This window comes from Pantherophis guttatus, chromosome 4 (genome assembly GCF_059756535.1).
Source record: "Pantherophis guttatus breed Tessera chromosome 4, ASM5975653v1, whole genome shotgun sequence".
Lineage (NCBI taxonomy): Eukaryota > Metazoa > Chordata > Lepidosauria > Squamata > Colubridae > Pantherophis > Pantherophis guttatus.
In genome coordinates, this window is record NC_142066.1 from 93,565,014 (window position 1) to 93,592,396 (window position 27,383).

Here is a 27,383-nt window from a genome sequence, read left to right on the forward strand (position 1 = left end):
TAATACCTTTCAATATGGGAATTGCTTTATTAGGAGTTAGAAAAAAGAGGTAGAAAGTAGAAATTGGGAAAATATTACTATGTATACTGCTACATAATATAATACATTATAATTACAATGTATACGTAAATGTTAGAAGTTGAAAGATTATTATGTATACCTAAACAGTATTATTGTTATTAATATTGTGTATAAAATAAATTGAACCAGACAGTATACTGTTCATTAAGCACTCATATATGTTAAAGAAAAAACATAAATAAAATTACTACTACTGTTGCAGTGTCACGGGGTCATGTGATTACTTTTTGCAACCTTTTGACAAACAAAGTCAGTAGGGAAGCCAGATTCACTTAACAACTGTGGCAAGAAATGGGGTAAAATGGGGTAAAACTCACTTAACAAATCTTCACTTAACAACATAAATTTTGGGCTCAATTGTAATTGTAAATTGAGGACTATTATGGTAATTTGAAAACTTATGAAGGTGTCATTCTTCAAGTGTGTCTTTTGGGTCAGCGGTAGATATTCTTTGTGTGATTTATATTGTAATATTTTTTTGGGTGGTTCTGTAATGTTTTAAGCTTTTTTAAAATTTTAATTATTATAAAATGATAGGTGATGTTTTAAGTTTGTATTATGGATATTTTATAATTGCATTATTGTGGCTATGCATGAGAGACTTTCTTAGTAGATTACAATATATATAATTAATAATTACATGCATTAAAATAATGTTGGAATGTTATTCTGTTAATTAATATTCCCAATATTTATTTAATTTGTTTTTAAAAATATAATTCTACTATCAGAAAGGCTTTCAGAATAGCTTAACGTATAATCAGTAAAAAAAAGGGCAGTCTCCCTTCCTAGTGATCATTTAAAAGACATAACTTCAACAGGGAAAAAGGATATATAAAAGGGAGAAACAGTCACTGATTAAGGTAATAGGTTAAGGAGAAAATAGTCTATATCATTGGCTGATGGATATGTCATGCTTTCCATTTTTTTTGTGCAACTTGAGAAAATGGCTCCTTTCCAAGCTTGCATTTCCTAAAGTTATACATTTTTTTAACAGAGATCCCAGTCTGCATTTTCACTGACTAATGAAGCTACAGCCCAAGACCCAATTCTTACATCATCAGTGTTTGAATCTATCTTGAGGGAACCAAAAGGCCAAATCAAGAAACAAAAACACAAGCTGTCTACATTTCCCAGCTGGAAGAGTGTGGCCCAATTAAATGAACCAAATAAAGGCCTGTAATACGTATGATATTTCTTGGCTCTGCAAAGAAAAAATAGCTATTTTTCATGTTCTTTTAGAATGGAGGAAAGAAGAAGGAATCAGGCAGATCAACAATCTGCAGACTGAGAATGGTCACTGCTTTGTCATTTGCTTTTTAAAATAGCTATTAAATTTTGAAAACAATGGACAGCATTTCTGTAAAATATTCCAAGAATATACATTTGGAATATTCAGAAGCTCTCTGCTGAGCCATTGGAATATGTATTTTGTTATTAACTCATTAACAATGAATAACTTTGTATTATTTATAACCTGTCATGAAATTTGCAAACAAAAAGGCTTGGTTCTAATGTAAAGCTGTGATCATTCTTTTCATCAAAATGTATTATTGTTACCAGAATTAAGCCTTGCATTGCTCTTGGCAAGGCCTCAGTAACTAGATCTTCTGCAGTATCCATTCACATAAATACATCCTCCTGTAGACATTAATACCAAAAGCTGATACTAGATGAGTTAATCCTCTTCCTGGATGCAAGAAGTTGTATCTGTTTTGTTTTTATTGTTCAGCTATTATTTCTGTGCTTTTTACCCCTGAAATCTTAGAACATAATTTATGGTTCTGTTTTGTGAGAGATAAATGGATCTGTAGTGTATGTGGCTGATGCATGTGCAAACTTAACTTGTTAAGCTGTAATAATTTATTTTTAAAAATTGGCTTGGAAAAACATTTCAAATGTTTGGCACAAACAATTGACTCCTGAGGTATTTTTCAATGCTTTTAAATTAAACAGCTACTCTTGAGGATAAATGGCTGTTTTATTAAATATATTACCAAAGTTGAAATTCCAACAGATTTTTTAGTCACATTTAATGGCATTTGATTGTTTAAACTCTAGAAAAAAATGCTTTCAAAAAGCAATTGCAGTTATATATACTGTATTTCATTTATAATTAGATGCTGTTTAGAAAAGTATTTTGAATCCCAAGAATATACTAAATAGTAGGGAATCAGTGCTTTCACTAACTCAAAAATAAAATAGCTTTGTGTAATTAAATGTACATACAAGTAGGCCTTGACTTAAAATCATAACTGAGCCCAGAATTACAGGTCAGCAGCCATGCCAGTTCTTAGTGGATCATATGCCAACTTTATGACATTTATAACATGTTTATTTATTTATTTATTTTATTTTATTTTTATACCGCCCTTCTCCTGCGGGACTCAGGGCGGTGTACAGCCGAGATAAAACATAGCATATAAAATTTAAAAACAGTTTAAAAAACAATTAAATAATTTTCGCCCAAAATTTAAAACAACCCAATTAAAACCGAATTCAATTAAAACTGAGAGGATGGGATCAAGCCAGCCCGGCTAGATGAAATAAGTGTGTTTCAGGGCCCGACGAAAAGTCCGGAGGTCTGATATCGTGTGTATCTCAGGGGGTACGTCATTCCAGAGGGCAGGTGCTGCCACGGAGAAAGCTCTCCCCCTGGGGGTCGCCAGCCGGCACTGTCTGGCCGACGGCACCCTGAGGAGGCCTTCTCTGTGCGAGCGAACTGGTTGGTGGGAGGCTATTGGCGGCAGATGGCGGTCTCGCAGATACCCCGGCCCTAAGCCATGGAGCGCTTTAAAGTTGGTCACCAACACCTTGAAGGGCACCCAGAAGACCACAGGAAGCTAGTGCAGCTCGCGCAGGAGAGGTGTCATATGTGAGCACCCCGTCGCTCCCATAATCCCCCGCATGGCCACATTCTGGACTAACTACAGCCTCTGGGTGTACCCCAAGGGGAGCCCCATGTAGAGAGCATTGCAGTAGTCCAGGCGGGAAGTGACAAGTGCTTGAGTGACTGTGCGTAGGGAATCCCGATCCAGAAAGGGGCGCAACTGGCGTATCAGGCGAACCTGATAAGAAGCTCCCCTGGCCACGGCCCTCATGTGCTCTTCTAAAGACAGCCGTGCATCCAGGAGGACGCCTAAATTGCGAGCCCTCTCCGTGGGGGCCAGTGATTCGCCCCCAAAAGCCAGCGATGGCACCAGCTGGCTATATCGAGACGCCGGAAGCCACAGCCACTCGGTCTTGGAAGGGTTGAGTCGGAGCCTGTTTCTCCCCATCCAGGCCCGCACGGCCTCCAGGCACTGGGACATCACTTCAAGGGCATCGTTGGGGTGGCCTGGGGTGGAGATGTACAGCTGAAGGTCGTCAGCGTACTGATGGAACTCCACCCCAAAGCCACGGATGATCTCACCCAGCGGCCTTACATAAATGTTGAACAGAAGGGACGAGAGGACCGACCCTTGTGGCACCCCACAAGCAAGGCACCTCGGGGTCGACCGCTGCCCCCTGTCAACACAGATTGCAACCGGTCAGAGAGGTAGGAGGAGAACCACCGCAGAACGGTGCCCCCTACCCCCAGCCCCTTCAACTGGTGCAAGATGATACCATGGTCGATGGTATCAAAAGCCGCTGAGAGATCTAACAGGACCAGGATAGAGGAACAACCCCTATCCCAAGCCCTCCAGAGATCATCCACCAACGCGACCAATGCCATTTCCGTGCTGTGCCCAGGCCGTGCTATGCCTGTGGCAGTCATTAAGTGGATATGGTGATCATAAGGCAAATACCACAGTCATTAATTGAAAGCTGTGGTCGTTAAGTGAACCCATTGTATACAATGGGCATTTTTTGCCAGAAAGTAAATGCCAGTTTTCAACATGGTAAATTGTGATCACATGATCATGGAATGCTGCAAACAGTTCTAAATATAGGCTGGGTTGCTCAGCACCCAAAATGCAATCATGTGACCATGGGGATAGGACAGCTGTCAAATTTTGAATCTGAGTCATATATATCTTTTTGGGAATGTATCATAACTTTAAATATTTAGCAACCTGTCATAAATTGAGGCCTACCCATAGAAGCCTACTTAAGATTTTATATATAAACATTATAGCTTTAATTTTCAAGAATTTTAAAATTTTGCTTCTTTGCATTTAAGATCAAGTATAGCATCCTATTCCCTAAAATTCTTATGTTGATTCAGTTGTGCATAATATGAATCAATTGCAATAAATGGAACAGTTGGTCATAGATGACATTAATTTCAACTGATTTCTCTACATATGACTAAGTTTATATTCAAATCAGCCACCTTCTTCTACAGTATTTGTGAAATTCCAAGCTATTAATTCTGCTAATGAAAGGACACTAGATGATATAATAAATAGATCAATAGCAAGACTCTTGCTCAATCCAACAAATGGAGTCCTTCACTAGAAATAATTGGTGGCTGTTAATCTATCTGGATTAATAACGAACAGTAAGATGTTCCTATCTTTGCACTGAATTGCCATGTAGTGCGAAATTGTTAGACTATTTCATGGTCAGCAGTACTAGTTGCAAGGAAAATACAAAATGTTTAAAAACATTTAGGTTTTCAGGAATTCTAAAATACACACTGCAACCACTCTTGGGTTTTAAACAAATTCTTAATAATATTAATAAATAACAATGAATTTATCATGTTTTTCATCTATCCAATACTATGTGTGGATTGCAAAACAAAATGTCCATTGTTTTGTAAATCTTTAAAATAGTATTAATATTAAATATTAAATAATATTAAAATATGGCCCTATTTCAAATTCATCAGATCAAATTGTGATTAATCATTTTCATAGTACTTTATCATATGTGATACAAATTCATACGAACTTCATTATTCTCTTGAACTTTATAAGATATAAAACAACCAAAATTTTACTTTTTGTAGTGATTGAAAAAATAGCTAATTAAGAATGCATTTAGATCAATAAAATTCAATAATAATGATACTGGAGTTTCTTTTTATATTTCCTTAGATTTTCCTCCTGTTTTGCAAAGTACAGATGGAAATTGGGTAGCCTTGCAAAATGCCATTTTGCCTTGTCCTCGAATGCTTGCCAAACCTAAGAGCCAAGTGTTCAAAGCTTTGGAGGAAGAATCCAGTATTGTATCTGCTTATGATGAGATGGGCTCAGATAGTGAAGATAATGGTGACTGGAATATGACTTTGAACAAGCTACAGCAGAGGCCACAGGAGCTTTCAAATTACTTTGAAGCTCAGCACAAAGCTGAATGGAGTTATGGAAATGAATTATACCAGCTTATGACGTCACCTAAGGGGTTTACCATTGAGACAGAATACTCTGATTCAGAAATATCACCTGTTGATTCTTTAAGGGAGACTATAGCATCTAGCCTCTTAGGAATACATAAAGAGATTTGTAACAATAAATACAGAGAGGGAAAAACAGAGTTGAATGAAGAATTGGATGTGAATTTTAATCCACAGGCTATCAGTTTAAACTGTTCAGATAGTAGTGAAAATGAAAAAACCTATCATGACTTTGAAAAGACATCAAGAAGATGGGGAAAATGTAATGTTCTCTCTGAAGATTTATGCAAAAGCAAAAATTACAGAAAACCACCTAACAACTTGGGTACATATCAGGTAATCAAAGTTTGGTGATTACAGTTTATAGCCTGCCAAAAAAAGGGGGGGGGCAAGTGGTAAAATCTTTGCTGTATTACAGAGACACAGTAACCTAAGCACAGCCAGTCGTGGAAAGCTCTATTAAATATCATTGGTCCATTAATTGTATGAATATATGTATGTTGCTAATGACAATTGGGCATTGAATTAACTGATCTAAAAGGCTGAGTCAACCTTCAGCCAGTGAGATTCGAATTGCCAAATTTCTGGCAGCTGGCAGTATAGAATACATGACTAGAGCTATTTTGCACAACTTTTAAAAAATATTTAAAAAATAATCAGCCCCATTTATTCTGTCATGTTACTTCTCATGTCTGAATTACATTTCAGTAAATCAAATTTCTGTAGGAAACTGCATTTGCAGACTTTTTTTGGTTGATCATCAACTGAAGGAGAGGTTTACCACTGCCTTCTCCCATGGATATTAATCATTGCCTTTGCTATTGTCATGAAAATTATCATCCATTTCCAGCATCTTCCTGTACAGAATATTTGTAACTCAGGGTTATAAAAAAAGAAAAGGCTTGTGTAAATAGATTATTTTTTCCTTGGCAAGATTTGCTTCAATTTTTTCTCTGATTTCATCATTATTTATTTTTCTTTTATTTATATCCTGCCAATAGAAAAAAAGATTAATTTCCTGTTCAGCTTTCCTGTGCATACTTATGTTACTTCTCAGCAGTGAGAATTAAAAATGTTTCCTATCCCATTTTTATAATGTGAAAACCATACATGTAACATAGTATATAACTAAATATCTAGTACAGATAATCTACTCATGATCATTCAAATTTAAGATGAATGAAAGGACTTAGGACCGCTGCCCAGAATTCCAAGCCCAGAGTGTTGTAGCACCCCTGCAGTCATGTAATGAAATTTTAGATGCTTAGCACCATGCTCACCCTTACAATAGTGGGAATGCTGCATCTCTCCCTCACACTGTGGGCTGGGAGCCTCCACCAGCTAGGTCCACTGGCACATGGAAACTTGTCACCAGCTGAATGCCTTGACTGACTAGTCTAAGGTGACCAGACGTCCCGCTTTTGGCGGGACAGTCCCACTTTTTAGCAATTTGTCCCGCGTCCCGCGGCATTTCAAAAAAGTCCCGATATTTCATTCTGCCTCCTCAGTCCCGCTGCCTCTTGAGCCCCAGCTGATGGCTAGAAGAAAAAAAAACTGTTTAAACTCTTGCCCGGGGCTTCAAAGGGCCGCCCTACAGGCAATCATTGTAAAGAGTTCCTGAAGCAGTTTTTTTTTCCCCTAGCTAAGCTGCAGAAACGAAACCGAAACCAGGATCTTTGGTGGAACGTGACAAAATGAGGCAGAGAGAGATTTATTTTTATTTTTATTTTTCCTCCCCAAAAAAGGTAGGTGAAAAACTGCAAACAATGGGAAATTTAGGAGGAGAGTTCAAGATTTTAAAACACAAAAGAAAAAAAAGCTGTATTTAACTAGGGAATTGTAATAATTGAATTGAGATACTATTAATTGTATATTGTGTTGAAAGCAGAAATGTTTAAGTTGTGGTTCAGAGGAATATATGGGGGAAATTATTTGGTTTATTATTATTGGTAAATATAATTAATTGATTTGTAAGAAATTGGATTGCATGGAAATAATTGGAATATTCATGTTCATATTGATTAATATACAAAAAAGATAGTTTTATAACTAATTGATTTATATTAAAATGTTGAATTTGAATTAAACAACTGTATTACATAATTACATAATTAAACAATGTGAGAATGGATATAAAAATAGATGACAATGGGAAGGGGTATAATATAGAATAGAAGGGAAAAATTGAATTTGATTAAGATTAGAGATGAGGATGAAGGGTAATATTGTTTTTTTAAAAAAATAGATGAGGAATAAATATGGCAAAAAGGAAATATAGAAATTGTAAATTAAATTGAAATGACTAAACACTGTTTAAATTTGTGAACTGGCCAAATACTCTGTTCAAAGAAAATACATTGTATGTTTGTATGTGTGTTTTTTTTTTTTTATTGCAAAAGTTTTACAATTACATTTTCACCCCTTTCCCCCCCCACCTCCCCCCCCAAACTTCCCAACCTCCCTAACCCTCCCTAACCCTCCCCTCCCCCCAGACTTCCCTATAATATACTCATAACTGGTAAAAAAAAAAAAAAACACACACGCAAAAAAAAAAACCCTTAGTATGACACTTATGTGTAAACTTGAACCCCTCCCTCCCCTGTATAATTTTTCTTTTTACCTCATTTCATTAAAATATTTCTAATACATTATTTTCAAATAAAAGCTATTTGATACTTTCTAGTTTGATATTTGTTCTGAACATATTCTATCCACCTTTTCCATTCCCATTCATAAGTCTCTTGTGAACAATCTTTTAAGTATGCTGAAATCTTCGCCATCTCTGCGAAACTGGCCATCTTCAAAGTCCATTCTTCAATAGTGGGCAAAGCTTCATTTTTCCAATATTTACCTATCAACAATCTTGCTGCTGTTATCATATACAATATCAATTTTGTTTCACCCGATGTAAAACCCTTAACTATACCCAATAAAAACAATTGTGGAGAGAATTGAATTTTTTTCTTCAAAACATTCTGCATGACCCACCAAATTTTTATCCAAAAAGCCTTAACTTTCCTACAGGTCCACCAAACATGATAATACGTAGCATCCAGACAATCGCATCTCCAACATTTTGGCTGAACATTAGGGTACATACATGACAACTTTTGGGATCTAAATGCCATCTATAAAACATTTTATAGAAATTTTCCCTCAGATTCTGCGACTGTGTAAATTTAACATTCTGAACCCAAATTTTTTCCCATGTTTCCAACATCACTGGTTCTTCAAAATTTTGTACCCACTTAATCATACAATCTTTAACTAATTCAGTTTCTGAGTCCCTTTCTAGCAAAACATTATAAAGCCTTTTGATATGCATTGGACCTTTTTCTTTTATATGTCTAACCAATTCTTCCTCGTGCAACATAATACCAGTTTTTTGGTCCTGTTTCCATCTCAGTTGTAATTGATTATATTGTAACCAAGTTAGATTAATCCCTTCGTCCAACAGTGTCTGCAATGTCTTCAACTGCCATCTGCCCGCATCTGTAAAAAGAACCTCTTTGTATAAACCCCCCCCCCCGAGTGACATTATATTTGTATTCCACAAAGTATGACCAAGATCCAGCCATAGCGGTATTTTATAATCCCATTTGAGTCGGTGCTTCTTCCAAACTCTCATCAAAGAGCCTCTAAGTATATGACTTTTAAATACTTTATCAACTTTGTCGTCATAAAATAAGTAAGCATGCCATCCAAATTCAAGATCAAAACTTTCTGCGTTCAATATTCCAGCCTTTTTACTTCCAAACCAATCACTTGTTAAAGTTAAAGCTGCTGCATCATTATATAACTGTAGGTTTGGAAGTTTAAGACCTCCTCTTTCTGGAACATCTTGCATAATTTTCAATTTCACTCTCGGCTTTTTCTCGTTCCAGACAAACTTATTGAGTCCAGTTTGCCAGACTTTCAATTGTTTATCACTTTTAAGCACCGGAATCATTTGAAACAAGAAAAGAAATCTTGGCAAAATGTTCATCTTAACTGCTGCTATTCTTCCAAGTAGAGACAGCTGCAGTTTTTTCCAAGTCTCCATGTCTTTCTGCACCTCTCGCCACAACACCTCATAGTTATTTTGAAACAATTTCATGTTTGATTCTGCAACCTGAACTCCTAGATATTTTACCTTAGGTACAGTCTCAAAACCTGCCCTCCTTTCAAGCTCATGTTTGCGATCTTGTGTCATGTTTTTAGCTATCATTTTAGTCTTTTTTGGATTCAGTCTAAAACCTGAAACTTTACCATAGTCTTGTATAATGTCCTTCATCAAGATTATTGATTCCATTGGTTGTGATAGGGTAACAACCAGATCATCTGCAAATGCCTTTATTCTGTAATCCTCTTGCCTAATCATTATACCTTTCAAGATATTAGAGTCCCGTATTGTATTTAGCAAGACTTCTAGTGTTAGAATAAATAAAAGTGGGGACAACGGACATCCCTGTCTTGTTCCTTTTTCAATTTTAAACTCTGTTGTCAAACTTCCATTAATAATGATCTGTGCTTTTGCTCTTGGTAAATTGCTGAAATCGCCTGTATAAATTGATCCCCAAAATCCATCTTTTTTAAAGTCTTTAGTAGAAAATTCCAATCCACTCTATCAAAGGCCTTCTCTGCATCCAGAGAGACCAGCACTGCAGGAATCTGTTTATTCTTCTCAAGATATTCCAATAAATCTATTACTTGCCTTACATTATCCTTCATGTGTCTGCCCTCAATAAATCCCGCTTGATCATCATGAATCACCTTTTGGATTACTGGCATCAACCTGTTGGCTAATACTTTCGCATAGATTTTATAATCTGTATTCAAAAGAGATATTGGTTTATAGTTCTCTGGTCTTTTAGGACCGACTTGTTCTTTTGGTATCAAAGATATATAAGCAGTTGTCCATGATGGGGGTATTTTACCCCCTTGTTGAATATTGCAAAATAAATCTCTGAGTTGTCCCACCATTTCAGCTTGCAAAGTTTTGTAATACACTGCGGTCAAACCATCCGTGCCAGGAGCTTTGGCTGTTTTTAACTGTTTAATTGCTACTATTATCTCCTCCTCTGTTATAGGGTAATTCATTCTTTCCTTTTGTTGATCAGTAATTTTTGTAACTCTTTTATCGTTTAAATATTTTTCTATAAGTCCATTCTGCACCTCCTCTTTGGCATATAGTTTGGTATAATAGTCCACAAAAGCTTAATTAATTTTTGTTGAAAGATTTCTTTCCCTCCAATATCAATACTATCAATAGTCCGTATACTTTGTTTTTTCCTCAATGTGTAAGCCAACCATCTGCCCGGTTTATTAGCGTTACAAAATGTATTATGCTTCGCATATTGTAAGTTTGTTGCAACTTGTTCCGCCATAAGCATTTGAAATTGGTCTTTCAAAAGTTTTATAGCACTGCATATTCTTTCATCTGTTGGATTTTTAATAAGTAACTGTTCTTTATTCTTTATTTCTATTTCCAGTTCAGATCTTTTCTTTTGTCGAAACAGTCTATGTTTAGAGTTCATGTAGATAAGTACCCCTCTCATATAAGCTTTACTTGCGTCCCACACAATTTCAATTGGGGTACCTTTATTCAGATTTATTTCAAAAAATTCTTTCAAATGCTTTTTAAGTTCTGTTGTATTTTTTTCATATCTAAACAAGTTCTCATTTAATCTCCAAGAACGTCTCTCAACCTTATCCATCTCAATTTCTATCCATACTGGGCTATGGTCAGTCAAAGTTCTTGGAAAAATCTTTGTTCTTTTTCTCTTGACAAGTAAGTCATCTGTCAACAAAATGAAGTCAATCCTAGAGAAGGATCTGTGTCTGTCAGAAAAAAAAGTGTAGTCCAATTCTTTTGAATTATGTATTCTCCAAACATCTTTTAGTTCCATATCTTCTTTCATGTCAAAAAAGGTCTGTGGTAATCTGATCCTAGACTTTGCCAAACTCTTTTTATCTAATTTAGAATCAATTACTCCATTCCAGTCTCCCATAATTAAAATAGATCTGTGGTCCCATTGCAGTATTTTAGTATGTAACATCTTATAGAAATGGTCCTGTTGTTGATTGGGAGCATAAATTCCAATCAGAAGAATTTGGCCATTTGCTGTAAGCAATTCAATTGCTACAAACCTACCATCTTCATCTGCTTCTATAACTTTAGCTGTTAACTTTTTATTTACATAAATAACCACACCATTCTTTTTTTGCGAAGTTGAAGATATAAAATGTGTTCCTAGTTTGGAGTTTATCAAATATTTTTGATCTTGAGTTGTAATATGCGTTTCTTGTAAACAAATTATATCATTATTAAATTGTTTCAAATATGTAAATAATTTCTTCCTTTTCTGTGCTGAATTCAACCCATTAACATTCCAAGATAAACACTTAAACGTCATCTTCATCTTTCTGGAGCAAAGAGCAGAATAATCGAATATCATCCGAAAGCTTCGATCTTGCTCCCCCCATGGCTCCAGTCTCTTGTGCAGTACTCTTAACTGCCTTCTTGTCTTGTCTTTCCTGTTGTTGTTGTTGCTTTTGTTTAAGTAACTTAGATTGAGCTCGAGTTATACGTTGATCCTTAACTTCGATCATCCGAACCGGGTCCAAGATTGGAGAAGGTTCCAGCAAAGGCTCATCCAGAAAACCTCCTTCTGCGCCTTGCATTTCCTCTAATTCCTGCTTAGACTGTTCTTGCAGTTCTCGTTGAGGTTGCTTCTCATCACTCTCCTTAATCTCCAAAACTGTAGATGTGCGTGGGGACGGTGTTCTTTCCTTAAGAATAGTAGTGTAAAAGTGCTCTGCCTTCTCCATGGTATTCAAACGATATCTTTCTCCCTTGTATCTCAAAATTATACCAACTGGGGCGTCCCACCGAAATGGTATCTGTAGATTTTGCAATTCCTTAACAAGAAAGCCAAATTCTTTTCTGGTTTTCAGCATTTTAGGAGGTAATTCTTTATAAATTCCAATTCGTGAGCCCCCCACTTGCACAGAAGTGTAAAAGGATTTTTGCAGGATGTCATTTCTTATTTCTCTATCTGTAAAATATATGACCACATCTCTGGGCAATTGTCTTTGTCTGGCCACCCAAGAATTCATTCTGTAAATTTTATCTATTTTGTGAAAAACCACATCAGGATTAACTTGTAAAATCTTGGCCAGGGCCTCAGAACAAACTTGTCTCAAATCCTGTCTTTCCTCTTCTCGAATTCCTCGAAGCCGTATGGCAAACTCCATTGCCCTGAATTGTACCATCACAATCTCATTTTCAACTCTTTGCATTTTATTGTCAACATCAGCAATTTTATAATCATTGTCTTTCATCTTAACATTAACTTCTGATTTAAGTTCTTCAACTTTAGAATCAACTTTCATAATAAATTCTGCCAGGCCAGACGCCACTTCTGACATTTTTTTGGTCACCTTGTTTTGATTCTGTTTCACCATATCTTTAACTTCATTAATTTCCTGCATAAATTCCTGATGTGATTTTTGAAGTTTATCATCTATCTCCTGTTGAGATTTTTGAAATTTATCATCCAAAGTTTTAGAAATAAATTCTTTTAAATCTCCCACATCAAAATCTTTTTTCTGAGTCTGTATCTGTTGTACTGGGGGAGGCTGTGCTTTATGTGTGGGAGATCCACCTCCTGTTGCCTTCACTTCCTGCTTCTTTGAGGCCATCCTGCCACGTAGGCTGGTTTTACTAAAAAAGGAAGTTCTTCTTCCTCTCCCACCTCCACAAAGACTTCTGAAAAAGTCCCCCAGATTTAATCAAATAAGAACCAAAGTAAAGCAAAGTCCAGTATTAAAAAAGGAGAAATTTCTCTGTTATTCTCTTGTTACAAACGAAGCAACTTTGTAGCAACTTGGTAACTTTGTAACAAAGCAAGATAACTTCACCAATCCACACTTGCTGGCTCGTTAACTCTAATGATGAGCGCCATATGTTTTCAAGTCACTTTCACTCATTCGCATTTTTTCTTAAATTAAATCAACAAAGCGCTAATACTTGCGATTCCAAGTTTCAGGGTTCAAGTGTATGTCCGCTGCTTGTTAAAGTTGGTTCCTTTCGCTTTAAATGTTTACTGCAGCCGGCTTGTTCTGCAGAAGCAGAATCGTCCCACGCTGCCAGAGTCTCAGCAGGTTGGGAGGGAGCCGCGCCTGTTTCCTCCCCAGAAACAATTCCCTGGGGGGTTACAGGGGCTCGACCTGTGCCCTGCTATCTCTCCTCCAACAATCCTCAGGATTTTGAAGTTTTCGAGCCGCTTCTCGATCGCGAAGCGGCTCTACGGGCGGCGGGGCTGGCGGAGCTTCAAAAGGCACCGCCGCCGCCGAAGGCTAGCAAACCGGAAGTCGTATGTGTGTTTCTAATTATTGCTATTTATTCATATTTGTTCTCTTTTATTCTTTAAAGTTTAACAATTCATTCTTTATCTTAATATCTTTATATTTGTTTGGGGTTGGCTTTCTTCCCTTTCATCTTTTTTATTGTACAGCAATCTTTCTCCTCAAACCTACCACCTCTCTCTTTTCTTTCCTTACTTTCTCTTCTCCCCCTTTCTTCTCCTCCCTACTTCCTCTTCCTTTCTCCTTCTCCTCTCTTCCTCCCCCTCTTACCCTCACTTCTACTCTAATTTCCCTTCCCTTCCTTCATCCCTCTCTATTTCTGTATCCTTTTATGCATATGGACTACTCAGAGGGCTGAAAAAGTTATTTTTGACTGGTCCTCACACTTTTGACCAGTCCTCGAACTTACGACTGTCCTCACATTTTACATTTTTGCCCTATCTTGTCATCATGGTGAAGAGAAGCAGTTGTGAAATGAGTGACATGGTTGTTAAGAATGCTGCACGGGCATAAATGTGAGGATGGTCATAAGTGTGAGGACCAGTCAAAAGTGCGAGGACCTGTCAGAAATGATTTTTTCAGCCCTCTGGTTAGTCCTTTTGTGCATATGGACTACTCAGAGGGCTGAAAAGGTTATTTTTGACTGGTCCTCACACTTTTGACCAGTCCTCGAACTTACGACTGTCCTCACATTTTACATTTTTGCCCTATCTTGTCATCATGGTGAAGAGAAGCAGTTGTGAAATGAGTGACATGGTTGTTAAGAATGCTGCATGGGCATAAATGTGAGGATGGTCATAAGTGTGAGGACCAGTCAAAAGTGTGAGGACCTGTCAGAAATGACTTTTCAGCCCTCTGAGTAGTCCCTATACTCATAGCCATGGCCACCTGGTCACATGACCAGCTAGCCACGCCCACCCAGTCACATGGCCTCCAAGCCACGCCCACACAATAAGTCACGCCCACAATGGTGTCCTTCTTACCAATGTAAAAATCTGTTCACCTTACCCTATACACATAGCCATGGCCACCCGGTCACATGACCAGCTAGCCACGCCCACCCAGTCACATGACCAGCTAGCCACGCCCACAAAATAAGCCACGCCCACAATGTCCCTCTTTACCAATGTTAAAATCTGGTCACCTTAGACTAGTCTCATCAGCACACAAGCCTCCTTCCTTCCACTTTATTCCCAAGTGGCCTGGTCTTCTCCCTCCCTCCCTCCCAACTCTTGGAAGGTCTCAAGTGGTTAGATCCACTTGTCCGTGAAAATCTGCCATGTGCCACAAGGTTTCAGCCAGCTAGACCCATTGGTGTGTGGGCCTCCTACCTTCTTACAATCACTCCTGAAAAGCCTGGCTTATCTTTCTCCTCTCGCACCAACCCAAGAAGTTGGGCCTTTTCCCTCCCCACCCCCCCACAATGGCTTTCTCTTTGCCCATCATGCCTAGGTCCACTTATCATTCCTTTTCTCTGTAGCTGCTACAATCCAATGTAAGGCTCAGCTAGGAACATAGTGAAGGCTAGAAAAGCAATCTTTCTCAAGGCTAATGAAGGAGAGAAGTGAGCCAGAGAAATAATCTGATTGTAATAAAAATCCTAATAAAATGTTTGTGTTCTATCCTGATACCTTGAATGTGAAAGATATCATAATGATCTTAAAAACTAAATTAAAAAATCAAACATAGGGCTGAGATTATTTAATCTTTAGAAAATTGAATGCATGCTATTTGATATTGAAAGTTATTTTTTCCTTATATATTCATTATGTTACAATTATCAGAATGCTACTGCATTGCTGTCATGTCATAAATAGTTCTTTATAACAGATTTAACTGTTTTCTTTTTGAGATATATTGATTTAATTTTTTGTTTTTAATTATTTAAGGTATTTGATGATTTATCAAAATTTGACATCAGCTGTGCCGATCAACATCAACAAAGTAAAGCACGCTCTATGGAAGAAAGGATGAAAGCAAGGTTATCTGAATTATCAATAAAAATTAAAAATAGAGAAACTTCAGAGGAAGAGACATCAGAGTCAAGAACAGCAAATGAGAACCATAAATCAGGCTTAGCTTCAGAAAGCAATAGCAAATGCCTCCAAGAAGAATTTAAAAAGGTAGTTAATACTTTTTGTCTGTATAGTTAGCAAATAATTTGAGACCTTTTCTATCTTATTACTTGAGGAATTGAAGTGTGGGAAGTAGAAGCCTGTGAAGGGAAAACTCTTGTCTTTCCCACCGGTAAAATCCTTGATCAACCACAACATGGGACACACAATAATTAGCTGCGTTACTCAATTGCAACAATATAATGTGAAATTGTTGGGAAACCAAATAGTTGCTACAGGAAACTATGTGTAGGCCATAGTGTGGCTTCTCCAGTCATGTCCTATCCTTGTTTTCCATTCCCACACTTTGTGCTGCTGCTGCCGAAGAGATCCTATAACTTTTTAAAATCATTCTTCCAAAATCTCTTTAATTAGGCCAGATAATCCTGTTTCTGCAGACAGCATTTTGTTATGCATGTACAATTCACTTCAAAATTGAATATGAGAAATATAGGTGATTCCATCTTTTACATAGATTTTACTTGGCATAAAATGAAATTTCATATAAATAATAACATTCCAAAAGTTTCCTAGAATTCATATTTCTAATGGAATGGAATCTATAGGATTATACTTTTTCTGCAGAAAGTATACCAAGTATAACAACTTTTTTAAAGAGGATAGACTAATTTCCAGCTACATGCAAAAATTTCACTTGTTTCTTTCCCTTGATTTCTACCTAGCACTAATGAAGAACCATTAGCCAGAATGTTACAAAGGTGCTTTTTCAAAAGGCAACTTGAGTATCTTTTTTCCTTGAGGAAGAAGACGTTTTGCTTCTCATCGAAGAAGCTTTATCAGTTCTGATTGGATGGTGTGGAAAGGATGGGAGGATTAGTTCTGATGGGAGGGGGAATGGAATGATTGTATTTCTTTGCAGTCATCTGGTCCTTAGTATTCTCTCTGAGAGACTTTGAGGCAACTTGGGGGGTTTATCTGATCCTCAGCATCACCTGAATTAGAATGCAAATGAGTGTGGAATCTTCTTGGATCTGCTGAAAGGACTGTGATATAGACAGGAGATAGATAGTATCATATTCCTCCCCCTCTGAAGGCTGTTCAATTGTAACTGTAAATTGTAAATTGTGGCCTCTTTTACCCCTCTCTCAAACTCATGGTCCGCTGTATCCAAAAAGTGGACTTTGCTGTCTTCAAAAGAGTGGCCTTTGTCTGTCAAATGCAGACGGACTGCTGAATCTTGTTCTGATGGGTTTGAACTTTTGTGTTGTGCCAAGGCATAAAGGTCTAAGCTTTAATAAATAGCTTTTAAGAGCCAGCTTACCTTAAAAAGTGGCAATGCAGGTTGGCGACGTCTTTAAAGATTGATCAAACTGTCAGTGAGAATATTTTAAAACAGCTTTTGAGGGTTTTTTAATTAACTCAGTAAATGTAAAGGCAATCCTTTTCCCCAGCCCATCGATACAGCAGAATTGATTTCTTCCTTTAATATTATTGGTATTTTTCATACTAAATGGCATTCATAAAAGTAAATGCAAAATATGGAAACCATGAGTTGTACAAAAGTATATTGTAATTCAAGCAGGTGCCACCCAACTTTTAAAAAGAAAAGTTGCCTACCTAGTTCGATTATCACTATAATATTTGGCTAAAACATGGAATGTCTTATTATTTCTAATATGCTGCTTCTACTGTTACTTTCCTTATCCATAGTGATCCATTTTCTTCACAGTTAATCCATATAACAGAGAGTACTTTTAAAACAATATAAAAATATAACACTATGCTAACAAATAATAGTGCAGGGGCCTTTTAAGAGTTTAAAAAGCCAAGATGATAGCTTTAACTATGAAGTTGTGGCCACTCTCTTGCCTTTTTAAACAATTCACCCACCCATAGATGCCCTTGTGATAGTGCTCTTAATAATAGGAACTTAAGAACATATCATATATTTGCTTGAAACATGTATTGTCATCCAATAAGATTGTCTCCTTTATCAAACTTAACTTCTTGTGAAATGATTCTTGAATCCATGTAGTTTTCTTACCAGCAGTATGGTAATGATTTACCATTGCCATCTTCCCAGACGTTTATATGGCTTTCCAGTGTAGGCTATAGCAATAGCAATAGCGTTTAGACCTCTATAGCACTTTACAGTGCTTTACATCCCACTTTAAGCGGTTTACAGAATCTGCATCTGGGATCTCATTTTACCAACCTCGGAAGGATGGAAGGCTGAGTCAACTTTGAGCTGCTCAGAATTGAACTCGTGGAGTGAACAGTGAGTTAGCCCTGCAGTACTGCATTCTAACCACTGTGCTACCACAGTCCTTGGAAATCTCTCATTCAAGACTAACTAGGATTATGATTTAGACTGTGTTTTTGAGCTCAGATGAAATCACCCAAGTGCTGCCACTCAGGACTGTATATTACTCTGAATCTAAATGAAGTGAAATAAGCAATGTACTTTTCTAACCTGAACATTATTTGAAAATCTAGTGAACTAATTGAATGGCATCTTCCTCCATGGACAATAATCATGAACAGCCAAATATTAAGGCTGCATTTTGGGAATACATTGTGAAAAACATTACTTTTTAATGTTCAAAATTGGATTAAATTTAATTGTTTTTATTTTATTTTATTTATTAGATTTATATGTTGCCCATCTCACTATGCAAAGTGACTTTGGGTAGGTTACAATACAATAAAAACCCAAATATAAAAGCATTAAAATTAACAGGAAATAAAATAAAACTAGAAATCAAGGGATGAGCAGTGCTTTGGTGGGATCTTCTCTCTTACTTGACTAGCCACCCGTTTTTGGATTTTACAGCTAGGTATATCCCCATCTTCCATCCCCATAGTTGTATCATTGCTGCTGAAAGGAGTTTGCCATTATTATTATTATTATTATTATTATTATTATTATTATTATTATTATTATTAATCTTTATTCATTAAATATGAAACTCAGTCAACTGAACATTCAAAAATGCATCACAAATACCATTGACTAGTGCTAATGGTTGATACGGGTTGCTGCCAGCGTCCTAGGTATCAACCAAGTACCTTCTTAAGATGTATGATGTTCCAAGTAGCACAGTTTTTGCAGTTCTGCTGGTGTTATTGCAGGAAGCTGCAATTTGCTGATGTATGTTATAAAATTCTTGGACATGGTACCAAGTGCCCCGATGACAATGGGTATCACTGTTACATGTTTCATCCATAGCTGTGTAGTTTCGATGGCCAGGTCACAATATTTCATTATTTTTCCAGTTCTTTTTCTTCAACTCTGGCATCTCCTGGTACTGTGATGTCAATAAATGTGATATCTGGCATGTTGTGTTCCAAGTGACGATCTGTCTGTATTTGAAAGTCCCACAAGATCTTCACCTTCTCATTTTCTATAACTTTTTCCACTCTATGTTCCCATGACTTTTTGGATACAGGAAAGTCGTATTTTTTACATAATGACCAGTGGACTAATTTAGCAACTCGGTCGTGTCTAGCTTTGTAATCAGTTTGTGTGATTTTGCTGCACATTGATATTAAATGTGAAACAATTTCAACTTTGTTGTTGCAAAGTCTGCAGTTTGGATTGTCAGTGGATTTTTGTATCTTTGCTTTCATGGCATTAGTTTGTAGTGCTTGTTCTTGAGCAGCGAGTATTTTTTTTTTTTCTTGATGGTTCCCATCTTAAGCCATGCCCATGTAAAGTTGGGGGTAATGAGTCAAATCCCTTCTTGTAATCAATCCATGCCATATTTAAATTCGTTTTTCTTCGTTTTGCATTTTTTAGTACCATTTTGTCAATGAGTAGCTGATCTTTTGTTCTTCTTGATTTTTTATAATTTCCTTTTTGTTTTACTGGATACAAACTGTTTTCCATCAGATGATTGAATACTGAATTTGCCAGTATTCTTGTAAAAAGTTTGAATGTTGTTGGCAGACAAGTTATTGGGCGATAGTTGTTTGGCTCTGTGCCGTTGTTTTTTTTTTATCATCATCATCATCATCATCATCGTCATTGTCATTGTTGTTATTGTTATTGTTGTTATTATTATTGCATCATTCTTTCTAAACGTCTTTGTTTAGGATGAACAATCCATTTAGGCAGACAGTATATTGATATGAATGTATACCTCACTTCTGTGTAATGGAACGTTTAGGGGATTCTAGAGTACAGTTTTCTGGAAAGAAAATAATGGGAAACTAATGAAGTTGAAACACATTTTACAATTTGTATTATTATTTTAAATATATATTGTTTTGTTTTTATTATGCATTATCATTGTCAGAAGGCCCTATAGGCCTTATGGCAAATACAATTGAATGAAAATAAATCAAATATTTTAAGCATGCAGGGCCCAAAATGATTTGATTATCAAATATATCTCTCTGAATTCAGTGATTATCAGTTTTCTTATGCAGATATTATTAAATAATTGTTCCTTTTTTCATAATTCCTTTATGAAAACTAATGTTCAATAGTAGTTTAAAAATTCAGTAGTGTCCTTTTGTATAAAATATTAACCTGCATACATAACTGCATGTAACCTACCTACCTACCTCTCTCTCTCTCTCTCTCTCTCTCTCTCTCTCTCTCTCTCTCTCTCTCTCTCTCTCTCTCTCTCTGTGTGTGTGTGTGTGTGTGTGTGTGTACTTGTATATACACATATGGAGCAGGGGTGAAATGCTCCCGGTTTGGACCAGATTGCCTAATCCAGTAGCGATGGTGGTGGGTGGTTCAGAGAACCAGTAGCAAAAATCCCCCATGCTCAACTGAACTGTGCGATCATCAGAGGCTTTTCTTTTACTTTTAAAAGCATTTTTTCTAAAACCTCTTCGGCATTTTAAAATGCTTTTAAAAGAAAACAAAAGCCTCTGACGATCAGGCAACTTGGCTGGGATCGTCAGAGCCTTTTAAAAGTGTTTTTTTTGGACTTCCGGTTTCCTCGTCTTCGGCGGCGGCGGTGCCTTTTGAAGCTTCGCCAGCCCCGCCGCTTGTAGAGCCGCTTCGCAACTAAGAAGCGGCTCGAAAACTTCAAAATCCTCAGGAATTTTAAAGAGAGATCGCAGGGCACAGGTTGAGCCCCTGCAACCCCCCCAGGGAATAGGGGAGGGAACAGGAGCGGCTCCCGTTCAACCTGCTGGACTCCGGGCGGCATGGGACAAGTCTGCTTTTGCAGAACAAGCAGGCTACAGGAAACTTCAAATTTAAAGGAAAGGAATTAGCCTTAACAAGCAGCATATTTCTACTTGAACCCTGAAACTCGGAATCGCAAGTATTAGAGTTTTCTTGGCTTTCTAATCTGAGCGAAAAAATGCGGATGAGTGAAAGTGAACTGTAAAAACATGGCGCTTAGCCTTAGAGTTAACGAGCTGGCGAGTGTGGATTGCTGAACTCATCTTGCTTTGTCACAAAGTTTCTAAACTGTTACGAAGTTGCTTCGCTTGCAACAAGAGAATAAGAGAGAAATTTCTCCCTTTTCAATACTGGACTTTGCTTTACTTTAGTTTTTATTTGAATAAATCTGGGGGACTTTTTCAGAAGTCTTTGTGGAGGTGGGAGAAGAGGAAGAAGAACTTCCCTTTTTAGTAAAACTAGCTTACGTGGCAGGATGGCCTCAAAGAAGCAGGAAGTGAAGGCAACAGGAGGTGGATCTCCCACACATAAAACACAGCCTCCCCCTGAACAACAGATACAGACTCAGAAAAAAGATTTTGATGTGGGAGATTTAAAAGAATTTATTTCTAAAATTTTGGATGATAAATTTCAAAAATCTCAACAGGAGATAGATGACAAACTTCAAAAGTCACACCAGGAATTTGTGCAGGAAATTAATGAAGTTAAAGATATGGTGAAACAGAATCAAAACAAGGTGACCAAAAAAATGTCAGAAGTGGCGTCTGGCCTGGCAGAATTTATTATTAAAGTTAATTCTAAAGTTGAAGAATTTAAATCAGAAGTTAATGTTAAGATGAAAGACAATGATTATAAAATTGATGATGTTGATAATAAAATGCAGAGAGTTGAAAATGAAATTGTGATGGTACAATTCAGGGCAATGGAGTTTGCAATACGGCTTCGAGGAATTCGAGAAGAGGATAGACAGGATTTGAGACAGGTCTGTTCTGAGGCTTTGGCCAAGATTTTACAAGTTAATCCCGATGTGGTTTTTCACAAAATAGATAAAATTTATAGAGTGAATTCTTGGGTGGCCAGACAAAGACAATTGCCCAGAGATGTGGTCATATATTTTACAGATAGAGAAATAAGAAATGACATCCTGCAAAAATCCTTTTACACCTCTGTGCAAGTGGGGGGCTCACGAATTGGAATTTTTAAAGAACTACCCCCTAAAATGTTGAAAACCAGAAAAGAATTCGGCTTTCTTGTTAAAGAATTGCAAAATCAACAGATACCATTTCGGTGGGACGCCCCAGTTGGTATAATTTTGAGATACAAGGGAGAAAGATATCGTTTGAACACCGTGGAGAAGGCAGAGCACTTCTATACTACTATTCTTAAGGAAAGAACACCATCCCCACGTACATCTACAGTTTTGGAGATTAAGGAGAGTGATGAGAAGCAACCTCAACGAGACTTGCAAGAACAGTCTAAGCAGGAACCAGAGGAAATGCAAGGCGCAGAAGGAGGTTTTTTGGATGAGCCTTTGCTGGAATCTTCTCCAATCTTGGACCCGGTTCGGATGATCGAAGTTAAGGATCAACGTATAACTTGAGCTCAATCTAAATTACTTAAACAAAAGCAACAACAACAACAGGAAAGACAAGACAAGAAGGGAGCTAAGACTACTACACAAGAGACTGGAGCCATGGGGGGAGCGACTCCGAAGATCGTGGATGATATTCGGTTATTCTGCTCTTTGCTCCAGAAGGATGAAGATGATGCTTAAGTGTTTATCTTGGAATGTGAATGGGTTGAATTCAGCACAGAAAAGGAAGAAATTATTTACATATTTGAAACAATTTAATAATGATATAATTTGTCTACAAGAAACGCATATTACAGTTCAAGATCAAAAATACTTGATAAACTCCAAATTAGGAATACATTTTATATCTTCAACGTTGCAAAAAAAGAATGGTGTGGTTATCTATGTAAATAAGAAATTTACGGCTAAAGTTATAGAAACAGATGAAGATGGTAGGTTTGTAGCAATTGAATTACTTACAACATATGGCCAAATTCTTTTGATAGGAATTTATGCTCCCAACCAACAACAGGATTATTTTTATAAAATGTTACATACTAAAATACTACAATGGGACTATAGATCTATTTTAATTATGGGAGATTGGAATGGAGTAATAGACTCTAAATTAGACAAAAGAAGTTCAGCGAAATCTAGGATTAGGTTACCTCAGACCTTTTTCGATATGAAAGAAGATTTGGAACTAAAAGATATTTGGAGAATACATAATCCAAAAGAACTGGATTATACTTTTTATTCAGATAGACATAGATCCTTCTCTAGGATTGATTTTATTTTGTTGTCAGATGATTTACTTCTCAAGACAAAAAGAACAAAGATTTTTCCAAGAATTTTGACTGACCATAGCCCAGTATGGATAGAAATTGAGATGGATAAGGTTGAGAGACGTTCTTGGAGATTAAATGAGAACTTGTTTAGATATGAAAAAAACACAACAGAACTTAAAAAGCATTTGAAAGAATTTTTTGAAATAAATTTGAATAAAGGTACCCCAATAGAAATTGTGTGGGACGCAAGTAAAGCTTATATGAGAGGGGTACTTATCTACATGAACTCTAAACATAGACTGTTTCGACAAAAGAAAAGATCTGAATTGGAAATAGTAATAAAGAATAAAGAACAGTTACTTATTAAAAATCCAACAGATGAAAGAATATGCAGTGCTATAAAACTTTTGAAAGACCAATTCCAAATGCTTATGGCGGAACAAGTTGCAACAAACTTACAATATGCGAAGCACAATACATTTTGTAACGCTAATAAACCGGGCAGATGGTTGGCTTACACATTGAGGAAAAAACAAAGTATACGGACTATTGATAGTATTGATATTGGAGGGAAAGAAATTTTTCAACAAAAATTAATTAAAGAAGCTTTTGTGGACTATTATACCAAACTATATGCCAAAGAGGAGGTGCAGAATGGACTTATAGAAAAATATTTAAACGATAAAAGAGTTACAAAAATTACTGATCAACAAAAGGAAAGAATGAATTATCCTATAACAGAGGAGGAGATAATAGTAGCAATTAAACAGCTAAAAACAGCCAAAGCTCCTGGCACGGATGGTTTGACCGCAGTGTATTACAAAACTTTGCAAGCTGAAATGGTGGAACAACTCAGAGATTTATTTTGCAATATTCAACAAGGGGGTAAAATACCCCCATCATGGACAACAGCTTACATATCTTTGATACCAAAAGAACAAGTTGGTCCTAAAAAACCAGAGAATTACAGACCAATATCTCTTTTGAATACAGATTATAAAATCTATGCGAAAGTACTAGCCAACAGGTTGATGCCAGTAATCCAAAAGGTGATTCATGATGATCAAGCGGGATTTATCGAGGGCAGACACATGAAGGATAATGTAAGGCAAGTAATAGATTTATTGGAATATCTTGAGAAGAATAAACAGATTCCTGCAGTGCTGGTTTTTTTGGATGCAGAGAAGGCCTTTGATAGAGTGGATTGGAATTTTCTACTAAAGACTTTAAAAAAGATGGATTTTGGGGATCAATTTATACAGGCGAATTCAGCAATTTACAAGAGCAAAAGGCACAGATCATTATTAATGGAAGTTTGACAACAGAGTTTAAAATTGAAAAAGGAACAAGACAGGGATGTCCGTTGTCCCCACTTTTATTTATTTTAACACTAGAAGTCTTGCTAAATACAATACGGGATTCTAATATCTTGAAAGGTATAATGATTAGGCAAGAGGACATCATTTGTTTCAAATGATCCCGGTGCTTAAAAGTGATAAACAACTGAAAGTCTGGCAAACTGGAGTCAATAAGTTTGTCTGGAATGAGAAAAAGCCGAGAGTGAAATTGAAAATTATGCAAGATGTTCCAGAAAGAGGAGGTCTTAAACTTCCAAACCTACAGTTATATTATGATGCAGCAGCTTTAACTTTAGCAAGTGATTGGTTTGGAAGGAAAAAGGCTGGAATATTGAATGCAGAAAGTTTTGATCTTGAATTTGGATGGCATGCTTACTTATTTTATGATGACAAAGTTGATAAAGTATTTAAAAGTCATATACTTAGAGACTCTTTGATGAGAGTTTGGAAGAAGCACCAACTTAAATGGGATTATAAAATACCGCTATGGCTGGATCTTGGTCATACTTTGTGGAATACAAATATAATGTCACTCGGGGGGTTTTTATACAAAGAGGTTCTTTTTACAGATGCGGGCAGATGGCAACTGAAGACATTGCAGACACTGTTGGACGAAGAGATTAATTTAACTTGGTTACAATATAATCAATTACAACTGAGATGGAAAGAGGACCAAAAAACTGGTATTATGTTGCATGAGGAAGAATTGGTTAGACATATAAAAGAGAAAGGTCCAATGCATATTAAAAGGCTTTATAATGTTTTGTTAGAAAGGGATTCAGAAACAGAGTTAGTTAAAGATTGTATGATTAAGTGGGCACAAAATTTTGAAGAACCAGTGATGTTGGAAACATGGGAAAAAATTTGGGTTCAGAATGTAAAATTTACACAGTCGCAAAATCTGAGGGAAAATTTTTACAAAATGTTTTATAGATGGCACTTAGACCCCAAAAAATTGTCGTGTATGTACCCTAATGTTCAGCCAAAATGTTGGAGATGTGACTGTTTAGATGCTACATATTATCATGTTTGGTGGACTTGTAGGAAAGTTAAGGCTTTTTGGATAAAAATTTGGTGGGTTATGCAGAATGTTTTAAAGAAAAAAATTCAATTTTCTCCACAACTGTTTTTATTGGGTATAGTTAAGGGTTTTACATTGGGTGAAACAAAGTTGATATTGTATATGATAACAGCAGCAAGATTATTGATAGGTAAATACTGGAAAAATGAAGCTTTGCCCACTATCGAGGAATGGACTATGAAGATGGCCAGTTTTGCAGAGATGGCAAAGATTTCAGCATATCTAAAAGACTGTTCACAAGAGACTTATGAATGGGAATGGAAAAAGTGGATAGATTATGTTCAGAACAAATACCAAACTAGAAAGTATCAAATAGCTTTTATTTGAAAATAATGTATTACAAATATTTTAATGTAATGAGGGTAAAAAGAAAAACTATAAAGGGGAGGGAGGGGTTCAAGTTTTTACATAAGTGTTATATTAAGGGGTTTTTTTTGTGTTTTTTTTTTATCTTTCTTTACCAGTTATGAGTACATTATAGGGAAGTCTGGGGGGAGGGGAGGGTTAGGGAGGGTTAGGGAGGTTGGGAAGTTTGGGGGGGTGGGGTGGGGAAAGGGGTGAAAATGTAATTGTAAAACCTTTGCAATAAAAAAAAAGTGTTTTTTTTTTTTACAATCTCTTCAGCCGAAGAGGTTGTAGAAAAAATGCTTTTAAAAGTTAAAAAAAAAAAAAAAGTTGGCCATGCCCACTCAGTCACATTACCCCCCACCAAGCCATGCCCACAGAACCGGTAGTAACTAATTTTACATTTCACCACTGATATGGAGAGAGTGGCCCAACATATACCAGAAACAATATCAGAGCTCTCTGTCCAGAAGAGTTCAGTGTTAGGAACAGCTAAGATATTAAACAGAACCCTCAAATTTCCAGGCTTATGGAATCTGGATCTGAGATTGAGGAAGACACATTTGACCCATAAGAGTGAGAAGGGATTTTTTTTAAATATTCTAATTTTTCTCATGAAATCATAGCTCTCACTCCCCCTTTTCTCCCTCACAACAATCCTGTGAGGTAAGTTAGGCTGAGACTGTGCGAAATTGCCATTACCTTCCATATGGGAAAGCAGACTTGATGTTCTGACTTCTAATCCAATACTTTCTGTAACCGCGTCACACTCAGGGGATCATTCTGTAGAATGTAATATATATATAAAATGAGACACCCCCCCCAAAAAAGACTACAGTAGGCAAGATGACCTATAAAAACAGTAGCTTCTTTTGGACCTCTTACCTGTCTGTCTGTTTATAAATCTGTCTATCCATCAATCTGTCAATCCATCGAGAAACATCCAATAAAAAACAACATAGTTTTTCTAAACTAGTATTTTTTTCTAGTATCTATTCTTTATCTTTAAAACAGAAATGTTCTGCAGCCTCTCTCTGCAACATATCTACTGAAGTCCTAAAAGTAATCAATGCAACAGAAGAATTCATTGCAGAATCCACAAAATTATGTGATTTCCCAGCAGAAACATATGAAAGGGGGAACAGAGAATTCCCATTAGGCACAAACCTTATCCAGCTTGATGGGCAGCTCACAACATTGGAAGAAAATGTAAGAGTGGCAGATATGTAACTGTATAAACTATTCATGCCATTGAATGTTTTGAAAG

At 36.6% G+C, this 27,383-nt stretch overlaps 1 protein-coding gene across 7 annotated transcripts in view; it reads left to right on the plus strand.

Annotated features, from left to right (window-relative positions):
* Window positions 1-27,383, plus strand: part of MYRIP (myosin VIIA and Rab interacting protein) — a 253,774-nt gene that overhangs the window by 207,648 nt on the left and 18,743 nt on the right. For 5 of the 7 annotated variants that reach the window (XM_060685982.2, XM_087894130.1, XM_087894132.1 and 2 more), the window contains 4 exons: window positions 1,079-1,256; window positions 5,106-5,737; window positions 15,640-15,873; window positions 27,131-27,325. In XM_060685982.2, coding sequence (XP_060541965.1) covers window positions 1,079-1,256; window positions 5,106-5,737; window positions 15,640-15,873; window positions 27,131-27,325 — 1,239 coding nt within the window. The remainder of the gene's footprint in view (window positions 1-1,078; window positions 1,257-5,105; window positions 5,738-15,639; window positions 15,874-27,130; window positions 27,326-27,383) is intronic. The other 2 variants (XM_087894133.1, XM_087894134.1) reach the window with 1 other exon arrangement.